An 11,945-nucleotide genomic window follows, 5' to 3' on the forward strand; every position below is an offset into this window, starting at 1 on the left:
TTCTACTTATAGTTTATTATCTTTTAAAAGTGTAAAAATAAATATGAATTCAGAATGTTGACCAATAGATAGGAAAGCTAGTACTTGTCAAATAATAGCATGCCCTAATTAGTTTATTTTTAGAAATTGAACAATTTAATCTTTAGTATTATAAAAACATTACCCTATGGATTTTACTTAACTTAACATTAAGAGTGGGCAAACTTCGTTACTGTTAAAGTCACGAGAAACTCGTTGCATTGCCATGTTTTTATTATATTTTGTTATGTTTTTTTTTTTTGCATTTTCTGTCCGGTTTGTAGCACTCCCCGATGAATTTGCTGAAAACTGTTGGCTGTTTGCTTGTCCGAGCCAACATTTTCGTGTTTCGTGTTTTGTATTGTTGTGTTTTATATTTCTACCTTTAAATGCTTGTTCTGGGGACTGGACTGCCTACCTGCCGCTAAGCTGCGTTTCAAAACAATAAAAGATAAGCCGACCAAATACCATGGGGATTGCCCCCGATCTGCGCCCGAAAAACCTGGCAATTCAGTACTTTCCTGCATTCAGACATCGCCGTTTCCTTCGATTGCTTCTATTGAAGTAGAAACTTATCAATATCTGTTGGCCTCTGGAAACACAACCGTGGCACAGAAAGAAACCAGCAAATGGCATTACATGGGGTAGAAAAACTTTGATAGGCGCCAGGCGCGATCGCGATTGTCGAACACAAACGATTGAATCACTCACTCGGCGGCAACAACTCCGATTCCGATATGCAATCAAGGTCAAAGGTTCAACAGCAGAGGCAAATAGCACTTCGAGCTTATAGTCGACCATCTAATACCCATCATCATACGGATTTTCAGATAATACTATAAATAAATACCCGCTTTTCTTTATAGGGTGTTTCAAGAATAGAAAATAAATCAAGATAACAAGCTCTGAATATTTATGACTGCCCGTCGAAAGAGAATATGACTAAGCTTTGACCTCCCTTTCTTCTGGCCCCTTCTTTCTCTTTCACCAACTTATGTAGTTTTGTAACCCATTCAACTTGTCACCCATTTTCGCTTATCAACTCCACTTTCTGTTTCCATTTCCATTTTTCCAGCTCATGTGAATGCGATAAGCCTGCTGCCGTCTCTTTCTTTCGCCAAATAGCCATCTCTTTCTCTTTTCCTGAATGTGGCACACAGGAATTATATATTATTATTTGGAAAACAAGGATATTATATAAATATTTTAAATTGATATAGACTCATTTTTGCAAGTAAATTCATACAAATATTAAATGAAAATGCATTTTTTTTCCATTATATAAAAAAAAAACTTAAAAAGTATCTTAAAAAGATTGAACTTTGCATTTTATACTAATTTAAGTTCCTTAAAATATAATGGCTACTATTATATTATTATTTTTTGCAGTGCACTTGAGAAGCTTTTCAATTAGCTTTGGCCAAATAAAAACAACCAAAAACCAGAAAACTCGACACATTGAAATGCATTTTCGACTTACGACAAAGTTGAAGTCAAAGTTTGGTTGAAGGCCAACTGCAGTTTAACTCTTCTTCTTCCCTGCCTGTTCAGCTTCTTCTTGTTTTAGCCAAAGAGAAGAGAAGCCTTACAAAATGCACTGAAAAGCAGACACAACAAATGCAAAAATATAGGTATATACAAATGAAAAAAGAAAAACCGCCTGTCGAGACACATTTTAGCAATAAATGCAAACTGCGAAAGAAGTGGAAAAATATAAGAGAAAAAATAAACAACAATAAACCGAGCAGCAAATCACGGCGGTAGAAAAAGAAGAAGCGCGAACCAGGTAATCAGCACCACCAAAATGGCACAGTGGGTCAAAAATATGGTTTTTACAATATTACTGGTATGTAGAACAAACTAGCTCAATATGGAACAGACACTAACAAGTTAGTAATCATAAATATTCTATTTTCCAGCAATATCATTTACAAGTTTTCGATTAAATTGGGTCAAGTTTACAATTAATTATGATTATATTGTGTACCTATATAATCTCACTAGAATCCCAATCATAGCAAATAGTTTTTACTTATAGCCAAATAAAATTTGTATATTTTACTTTTTATTCTAATGTGATAATCAGCCCATTTGGTTATTTTTAGATTCAGTTTATACATTTAATATTTAATATAATCATATAAAATGAAATATATTTATTTATAAATATAAATGAAACTAAATAATATTAGTTATTAGGGAATGTTTGCAGTAAAATGCGGAGTTTCGGCCCACTGTTTCCACAGGAAGCCGGCAAGAAGAAGCATTGGAGGGAAAAAGCGAGCCAAACAAAAGGTATAGGTAAAATGTAGTTTGGCTGAGCAGCTGCTGCTTTTCCCCGCTTTTTGCTTTTGCTCTCCGATCGCGTTTACCTGGTGTCCCTTATTTCACCTCTTACCTCTCACCTTTTCGTTACCTGTTCGCTTTTGAGGAAGGAAGGAAAGGGGAGGGGTGGAAACAGGGTGAGGGGATGGGAAGAGGCAATAAACCTGCTGCAACGACCCGAAAAATTTGCATCAGCAACGGAAAAGGGGAAGGAAATGGAAAGAAACGCATCGAAATTCCCAGGCATTTATGAGCAATTTCCATAATTTAATAATTTTACAAACGAAATATGTAAGTCACTCGGACAAAGGTAATACAAAAGGTAATACAAACCACTTTTCAATCGAAAATATTACCTATTACGTTATAATATAGTACATAATATTGCCTATTAATGATAAACACGAAGAAACTTTTGCAATAAAGTTACTATTTTTGCTATTTTTATTTCAATTGAACAATAACAAATATTCTTAAATGGGTAAGTAAACTTCAAAAAATGTTTGCAAAAAGAGAGAAGCTGATAAGACTTAAATTTCTTTGAGAAATAATCAATACCATCAACAATCGCTCTGGAAGCGATATAAAACCGAATTTCTCCAAGTGTATGGGTGACAAATGGATAATCTTAGTGCGGGTGGGTGGCAGGTAACAACATAGAAACAATAATCCGAAAATTTCCAAACGGTGCAAGCCAAATCGAGAAAAAAGAAACCCAAAACCGAACCAAATCGAAAATAAACGAAATACTATCCAAAACAGTAATCGTAATTGTTGGATCATATTTTTGCCCCCTCCACGAATTCATGTATTTTCCGATTTTGTTTAGGCATGTACAAAAAACCAGTGAAAGTTCTCAGCGAACGTGTCGCAACATAATTAAACACGAAACAAAAAACTTACCTCACTTCCAGTTGAATGTAATTCCAATTAATTGCGCGAGGCGAGATCCAATTCCATTTGATTCTTGAAATAAAAAACCAAAAAACACTCAGAAACAACCGAAAAAAATTATTAACAAAAATTGTTGGGGGATTTTTCTTCACGATTTCACAATATTTGCAATTACATATTTGTTGTGGTTTTGGTTTTAATAACTGGTTTTCAGTTGTCAATTTGTGATATTTACTGTTGTTCACTTTTTGAAACAATATATTACCAAATGTGTTATTTGTTCTGAAATCATTTTTCAAATTATTTCTTAAATATTGCCATGTATGTATGTTTATTTACGTTGTATTTTAATAACTTAAATTTAATAATTGTGGATAGTGTTCGCTTTTAATAATGGTTTATAAATACGGTAATTGTTTATTATAATATCTTTAAGCTTATTTACTGTTTGTTTATTCGTCGAAATTGGATGATTTGCGCAATAGCACGGACTAACAAAAACAAACACCTGCAAACGCGCGCAACTTGCACAAGCTTGTCGACATTTACCGTTGCTCTGCCGCTGTTGCGTCTGCGCTGCGTCGACGTCAACGCCGAAAACGCTGCAACTTGCACCCTGGGATTTTATTTTGTTGTTGCTGCGCGTGCGTGCAACTCGCGGCACAGAAAAAAAAGCGAAGACAGAACACACTGAAAACCGAAAACAAACTCCGCTAAAAGAAACCGACGGATAACAACGAAACAACAACGAAAACGGAGCGAGCGGACACAACCGCGGCGATCGACGATCAAAATAACAGAGGTGGGGAAACATCGATGTTTCCATCGATGTTTTCAAAGCGTCGGTAATCGATGTTTGGCACGTCAACATCGATGTTTCCCATCTCTTTCGAACACAAAAATACTGGAATCGATCAAATAAACGACCGTACTGCGTGATCGAAAAATCCCACATCGCTGCTGAAAAAAATACTAAAGCCCAATTTCCACCACGCACTATTTTCGGATTTTTCAATTGGCAACGCGAAGTGGAGCCCGCAAACTATCGATGCTATCTAATTAAATCATCACTCACCCATCACTGCTTTTCTTATTATGTTCTCACAGCTTCATGCATTTTATATTATCTATCTTAACTATTACTTCAGATTGCCGACTGGAATATTTAGATTTAATCTGAATTTTCATTTGATCTTAAAAAAATGTTTACACATTTTATGTACATTTGACGGGACCAATGCCTTGAGGAGTTGTAATTTCAGCTCGTTTAGTCTGACGAAACAGTAACCGTTTTTTTCTAGAAACCACGTCCATTATTATTAAGATTTAAAAATCATCTGCTTGACGAAGAATTTTATCAAACTACTTTTACACTTTTTTTGTTAAATAAAAAAACCCGAAGTCCACAAATGTTTTCTTCCCATGGGTCCAACATCTTCTGTGTGGCAGCGTGTGAGCACACGAAATCTACCAGTGGTCTTTGAACTAATTTATTGTATGCCCACGAGATCCGCGTTTGTTAATAGATCGTCATAAACATTCTGGCAGGGGTCTCGATACTTTTAAAAACTGTGGAGTACACATCAGATATGGAGAATGCGTTCTTATGAAAGTGTCCCTCATGTGTGTCCTAACTTAAAAAGTTTTTATAATACGTTTTGCTCATCATCGTTTTGCTTTTTAAGAAAAGGATCAAGTGTATTTGATTTATTCGATTCGGCTGATGGACGGATATAGAGCAGCGGTTCTCTTGGTCGATGGAGCGAACATCTGATCGGCATAAGCAAATCGTATCCAGGGATAGGAACTTGCAATTTCTGTTGCTCCGAAAAAAATGCAAAACAACGCAAATCTAAATACAATTATTTTGTTGATACTAGACAATGAATCAAGGATGAGAAGGCAAGCGTAGTGAAAATTGAATAGGGACTATTGTAGGCCAACAGTGGCGCCACGAGAATATTCACAAGTTCGAACCGATTGGACCTTTTCAATAATTTTACGCCTTCCTCGTTTTCGGTTCTTCCACATCCATTTTGTAAGCCACAATTTTGGGATGTGGATGCGCCTTCAAATGGCTTTATTTATCCAAACAATGTACGTTTTGGTGCAACAGGTGCCAGGTCTTGCCAAGAAGAACTAAGCTGCACGTTGGTCATTGCCTTAAAAAAAGCATAGCTAATTTTTTTCAAGATTAGAATCAATTGCTAAATTCCGAGCCGTCGGAAGGGTCCTGCACCACCGTAATTTTTCATATTAGAATGCATTTAATTCTCAATAAAATCGCAAAGTACACAATTCACCTCAACTCGTAAAAAATACTGAATAAAAAGACTGAAATCGATTTGAGTGTGCGGTTCCATTTTCCCCTGCAGCGAGTTGTAGAGATTTCATCCTGTCTCTTTCTATCATGTGTATTTCTTATGGAAGAAACAGTCGCTGAAGCGAAAGCCTCCTCTGTGTGAGACCTCATTTTTATTTCAGTATTTATTTATTTATTTTAGTATTTGAGTATTTTTCCGAGTTAAGATGGCTTCTTTACTTGGCGTTTCGGGATTTAATTGGGAAAGAAATGCATTTGCTCTGCAAATTTCACAAGTCAGATGGTATAGGACCATCCAACGGCTCGGAACTCGGCAAATCATCTCGTCGTAAAAAAAGTTTCTTTAATTTTTTTTTTAATGTCCAACTTCCTCTTGGCAAGACCTTTATATTCTCTATCTTAACTATTACTTTACATTGCCGACTGGAATATTTCGATCTAATCTAATTTTTCATTTGATTAATAAAAATGTTTTCACATTTTATATACATTTGACGGGACCGATGGCTTGAGTTGCAGGAGTTGTAATTTCAGCTCGTTTGGTCTGGCGAAACAAATAACCGTTTTCTTTCTAGAAACCACGTCCATTTTTATTAAGATTTAAAAATCATCTGCTTGGACGAAGAATTTTATAGAACTATTTTTTACTTTTTTTGTTAAATTAAAAAAAAGCGGAAGTCCAAAAATGTTTTCGATATTGAGGATGCGTTCTCATGATTTCTTATGAAAGTGTCCCTTATGTGTGTCCTAACTAACTGCAAGAAACCTTCGTTTAACAGGATAAATACCTCAAAGTGCTCTCTCGCACAGTAGGTTGAGCGATGATGATTTCGGTGTGCATCTGCAATTACATCATAAGAGCTTCGTCCCAAATCATCGGAATCCCCTGAAGTCCTGTAGGTTACTCACTATTCTGAAGCTCTTTTAAGAGCTCTTTACTCCGTGTATGTAAGTACGGGCGATCATTAAGGATAGATTTTTGTTTCACAGTTGTGTGCTTGCTGAAATTCGAATTCACGGAATTCATTTTGTACTTTCTGAAATACGAATCCATGGAATTCATTTTGTCGCTTACAAGTCCGACTAAAATTTTTAAAAATTTATGTGCTTGGCATGAGAAGTACTTGAAAATTAAACCCGTCTGTGGACTATATGGCAAAGGCCTCTGAGTTTAGGCATACTACCTTTCCGCCAGGCTTAATTGTCCAGCAACTGCAAGTAAAACTCAACTCGTGCTTCCAGAACTAATTTATTGTATGCCCACAAGATCCGCGTTTGTTAATAGATCGTCATAAACATTCTGGCAGGGGTCTCGATACTTTTAAAAACTGTGGAGTACACATCAGATATGGAGAATGCGTTCTTATGAAAGTGTCCCTCATGTGTAATTGTCCAGCAACTGCAAGTAAAACTCAACTCGTGCTTCCAGAACTAATTTATTGTATGCCCACAAGATCCGCGTTTGTTAATAGATCGTCATAAACATTCTGGCAGGGGTCTCGATACTTTTAAAAACTGTGGAGTACACATCAGATATGGAGAATGCGTTCTTATGAAAGTGTCCCTCATGTGTGTCCTAACTTAAAAAGTTTTTATAATACATTTTGCTCATCATCGTTTTGCTTTTTAAGAAAAGGATCAAGTGTATTTGATTTATTCGATTCGGCTGATGGACGGATATAGAGCAGCGGTTCTCTTGGTCGATGGAGCGAACATCTGATCGGCATAAGCAAATCGTATCCAGGGATAGGAACTTGCAATTTCTGTTGCTCCGAAAAAAATGCAAAACAACGCAAATCTAAATACAATTATTTTGTTGATACTAGACAATGAATCAAGGATGAGAAGGCAAGCGTAGTGAAAATTGAATAGGGACTATTGTAGGCCAACAGTGGCGCCACGAGAATATTCACAAGTTCGAACCGATTGGACCTTTTCAATAATTTTACGCCTTCCTCGTTTTCGGTTCTTCCACATCCATTTTGTAAGCCACAATTTTGGGATGTGGATGCGCCTTCAAATGGCTTTATTTATCCAAACAATGTACGTTTTGGTGCAACAGGTGCCAGGTCTTGCCAAGAAGAACTAAGCTGCACGTTGGTCATTGCCTTAAAAAAAGCATAGCTAATTTTTTTCAAGATTAGAATCAATTGCTAAATTCCGAGCCGTCGGAAGGGTCCTGCACCACCGTAATTTTTCATATTAGAATGCATTTAATTCTCAATAAAATCGCAAAGTACACAATTCACCTCAACTCGTAAAAAATACTGAATAAAAAGACTGAAATCGATTTGAGTGTGCGGTTCCATTTTCCCCTGCAGCGAGTTGTAGAGATTTCATCCTGTCTCTTTCTATCATGTGTATTTCTTATGGAAGAAACAGTCGCTGAAGCGAAAGCCTCCTCTGTGTGAGACCTCATTTTTATTTCAGTATTTATTTATTTATTTTAGTATTTGAGTATTTTTCCGAGTTAAGATGGCTTCTTTACTTGGCGTTTCGGGATTTAATTGGGAAAGAAATGCATTTGCTCTGCAAATTTCACAAGTCAGATGGTATAGGACCATCCAACGGCTCGGAACTCGGCAAATCATCTCGTCGTAAAAAAAGTTTCTTTAATTTTTTTTTTTAATGTCCAACTTCCTCTTGGCAAGACCTTTATATTCTCTATCTTAACTATTACTTTAGATTGCCGACTGGAATATTTAGATCTAATCTAATTTTTCATTTGATTAATAAAAATGTTTTCACATTTTATATACATTTGACGGGACCGATGGCTTGAGTTGCAGGAGTTGTAATTTCAGCTCGTTTGGTCTGGCGAAACAAATAACCGTTTTCTTTCTAGAAACCACGTCCATTTTTATTAAGATTTAAAAATCATCTGCTTGGACGAAGAATTTTATAGAACTATTTTTCACTTTTTTTGTTAAATTAAAAAAAAGCGGAAGTCCAAAAATGTTTTCGATATTGAGGATGCGTTCTCATGATTTCTTATGAAAGTGTCCCTTATGTGTGTCCTAACTAACTGCAAGAAACCTTCATTTAACAGGATAATTACCTCAAAGTGCTCTCTCGCACAGTAGGTTGAGCGATGATGATTTCGGTGTGCATCTGCAATTACATCATAAGAGCTTCGTCCCAAATCATCGGAATCCCCTGAAGTCCTGTAGGTTACTCACTATTCTGAAGCTCTTTTAAGAGCTCTTTACTCCGTGTATGTAAGTACGGGCGATCATTAATGATAGATTTTTGTTTCACAGTTGTGTGCTTGCTGAAATTCGAATTCACGGAATTCATTTTGTACTTTCTGAAATACGAATCCATGGAATTCATTTTGTCGCTTACAAGTCCGACTAAAATTTTTAAAAATTTATGTGCTTGGCATGAGAAGTACTTGAAAATTAAACCCGTCTGTGGACTATATGGCAAAGGCCTCTGAGTTTAGGCATACTACCTTTCCGCCAGGCTTAATTCTCCAGCAACTGCAAGTAAAACTCAACTCGTGCTTCCAGAGATGTTCGATATCGAGGAACTCACTAAACATTAATCGGATAAGGCTTCTTTCTAGCTTTTTAATTTTTCAGTTCGTTGTCCATGTCCACATTTTCCAAGATATTTTCCATATCCAAATCGTTGTCGCAGCGTAAGAGTGCCACAATATAAACAAATATGGAAATGTTAAAACTAAGGACCGAGAAAATTGTGTTCGAACTGGGCGAATGTGCTTGAACTTCTTTATTTTTTTAGGCAACAGATTTCAAATCCTTAACTGGCTACTTAAATGGGTCTTAACTAATTACTAAAACTAGAGAAATACATGAACAAGGCCTTTTTATTACTATCCCTAGCTTGCTGTAAAACATATGCAAGGCCCTGCACATGGGCTCATTTAGAGCGTAATTTGTTCTGGGCATAGGTATAAAAAAGGTTTAATAGTTCTTAGAGTTATACTAGGTACGGACAGATTAATAATATTTAGCAAGTCAGGGCAATCAAGTTAATTAAGTATGAAGGGCGACGCAATTACATTGCTTCGATCTTGAAGTTAGAACAGAAGCACAAGACGGCGTTTAGCACTATAGGAAGGAGCGGAATCGGTGAAATGAAGACTTTGAAGGGCAAAAAAAGAAAAGCTTTTACACACATGGCTAACGCGACGGATATGAATGAATCCAGTCGGGTTCCAAGCAAAATGCCTAACCAAAAATAACCAATAACATTTTTGACGATTTGAGAACAATTCATTCGCTATTCTTCGGTAAATACATCTCTACAAGGCATTCAAAAAGACTAGCATGTCTTTTTATTTTTTATATTTTTTTCTGAACTTTTGTTCTGAAATGAAGACCGAAATGTTCTTAAAATGACGAAAATCACGAAAACTTTGTTATTACTATTATCATTATTTATTTTTGTGCCCTTATCTTCCTTTTTTTTTAGAGCTTAGCCTATTTTGAAAAATTTTTGAGTTGTTGCCTATCGCTATCACTGAAATTACCGTGCATATCGATATATCGATAGGTAAAATAAACGATTACACGGAAAAGTTGGGAGGGTGACTCCGCTAAATAGCACACTATTCCGACGGTAGTTCGAGTACGGTCTCACTAAAATGTTGATATGATGTCAAGGCTAAGCTAGGACACCTCGCTGTCGATCATCTGGCAACTCCGCCTAAGCAGCTGTCCGGGACTTAGAAATTTGTAAATTTTTTGAGATAAAACAGATTTTTAAAACTAATATCCCTGGGGAAGTAGCCACAAGTTGCAGTTGGAATCTATGAGCCTGCTCTATCGGCGACTTGGAGCGTCTCTGAGGGGCTTTTCCCGGACCATCCACCCACTCCTAGTACCCGAAAACAGGCAGAAACCAAGGGCACCTGCGGAAACCAAGCGATTCTACGCCGGCAAAGCTATGGGTGGCCTAAAGTATCTGAACCAAAAGGAGGCCATCGACGTGGACCAGGAGCTCTTCAACGAGTATAAGTTCAGCGTGGACCAGCTGATGGAGCTGGCCGGACTGAGCTGCGCCCACGCAGTGACCAAGTGCTTTCCGGTGGAGAAGCATCCGCGCATCCTCGTCTGCTGCGGCCCGGGAAACAATGGGGGCGATGGCCTGGTGGCCGCCCGGCACCTCGCCCTGATGGGCTACACACCCACCATCTACTACCCCAAGCCCACGGCAAAGGCGCTCTTCGAGAACCTCAGCCACCAGTGCCGCCGGATGGAGATCCCCAGCGTGGCGGAGTGTCCCTCGGTAGAGGAGGCCGCCAGCGACTTCGACCTCATCCTGGACGCCCTCTTCGGCTTCAGCTTCAAGCCGCCGGTCCGGGCGGATTTCGTCGCCGTCGTGGAGCTGATGCAGCAGACCAAGCTGCCGATTGCCAGGTGCGATTGATACGCCCGGGGTTCAAGGTTCATCTGAAGCCGGCTTTACACCGATTATCTGGGTGCAAGGTTTCTATATCCATCGAAAGATCATAAGCTTTAGTAATTTCTGAAAATCAGGGGATATACACAGATTGCCAGGCTTCAAGGTTCATCTGAAGATCAGGGGTTATAGATGTTCTTAAAATATGCGCTTTATACGTATTATCAGGTGCAGTGGGTTTTATATCAATCGAAAGATCATTAGAATTAGTATTTTTATAGGTTTTGTTACTATTTCATGTTTGGCAATCCTACAATTATTTATAAAATAGTTTTTTAAATCATTCGTTCACCCAAAAACATCACCCTTTTTACGATGAAATTCATTTGGAATAATAAATAATGTAAATAATCCTTGTCTATACCTCAAAGTCATCTTCAACTCGTGTTGCTTTTACCTACTATAGATTTATTACCATTCAGTTATGTGATCTTCAGACAGGGATATTTTTCTCATTTGAATTTGAGGTGCCAAAATATATTTTGTTCTTATCTGCTTAATCCATAACTAATGATGTACCCTCATTGCAGCGTGGACATTCCCAGCGGCTGGGACGTGGAAAAGGGAAAGGTGACTGAATGCGATCTGGAGCCGGCTCTGCTCATTTCCCTCACGGCCCCGAAACTTTGTGCCCGCCAGTTCCGCGGAGAACATCACTACTTGGGCGGGAGATTCGTACCGCCGGCTCTGCAGTGCAAGTACGATCTGAATCTGCCCCCGTATCCGGGCAACGAACTCTGCGTCAAGCTGTGATTTATACATATACTCGACTGCCTATAAATAATACAAGCTAAATCTATAGTTCCAAGCCGATTTTTGTGCATCTGGAATGGATGGATAGTTGGTTAAAAAAGTGACTAGAAAAGGTAGAGGGGAAAAAGAGATAAATAAAATATTTACCTTAAAAACTGATACGTACGTTTTCTTGTTATAATCGAGAAGAGTTCAACATTGT

General features: G+C 37.8%; 2 protein-coding genes across 3 annotated transcripts in view; one reads left to right on the forward strand and one right to left on the reverse strand.

Moving 5' to 3' along the window:
* Positions 1 to 4,045, reverse strand: part of RhoU — a 56,716-nt gene extending 52,671 nt beyond the window's left edge. For both annotated transcript variants that reach the window (XM_017081240.4, XM_017081239.4), the window contains exons 1-2: positions 3,787 to 4,045; positions 3,247 to 3,309 (exon numbers count right to left, since the gene is read on the reverse strand). The gene's annotated coding sequence lies outside the window, so the exon portion shown is untranslated. The remainder of the gene's footprint in view (positions 1 to 3,246; positions 3,310 to 3,786) is intronic.
* A 6,151-nt stretch (positions 4,046 to 10,196) lies between these two features.
* Positions 10,197 to 11,902, forward strand: Naxe (NAD(P)HX epimerase). The gene is made up of 2 exons (XM_017081802.4): positions 10,197 to 10,947; positions 11,521 to 11,902. Exons 1-2 carry the CDS (start codon positions 10,340 to 10,342, stop codon positions 11,741 to 11,743), a joined length of 831 nt encoding a protein of 276 aa, XP_016937291.2. The 5' UTR covers positions 10,197 to 10,339; the 3' UTR covers positions 11,744 to 11,902.
* The last annotated feature ends 43 nt before the right edge of the window (positions 11,903 to 11,945 follow it).

Source organism: Drosophila suzukii, chromosome X (genome assembly GCF_043229965.1).
Source record: "Drosophila suzukii chromosome X, CBGP_Dsuzu_IsoJpt1.0, whole genome shotgun sequence".
In the NCBI taxonomy this organism is placed as follows: Eukaryota; Metazoa; Arthropoda; class Insecta; order Diptera; family Drosophilidae; genus Drosophila; species Drosophila suzukii.

Bases quoted from the DNA above. Each gene is read 5' to 3' on its own strand.
- Naxe (XM_017081802.4), top strand. From the start codon at position 10,340: ATGAGCCTGCTCTATCGGCGACTTGGAGCGTCTCTGAGGGGCTTTTCC. The intron at 10,948-11,520 runs GTGCGATTGATA...CCCTCATTGCAG, and splicing joins ACCAAGCTGCCGATTGCCAG to CGTGGACATTCCCAGCGGCT.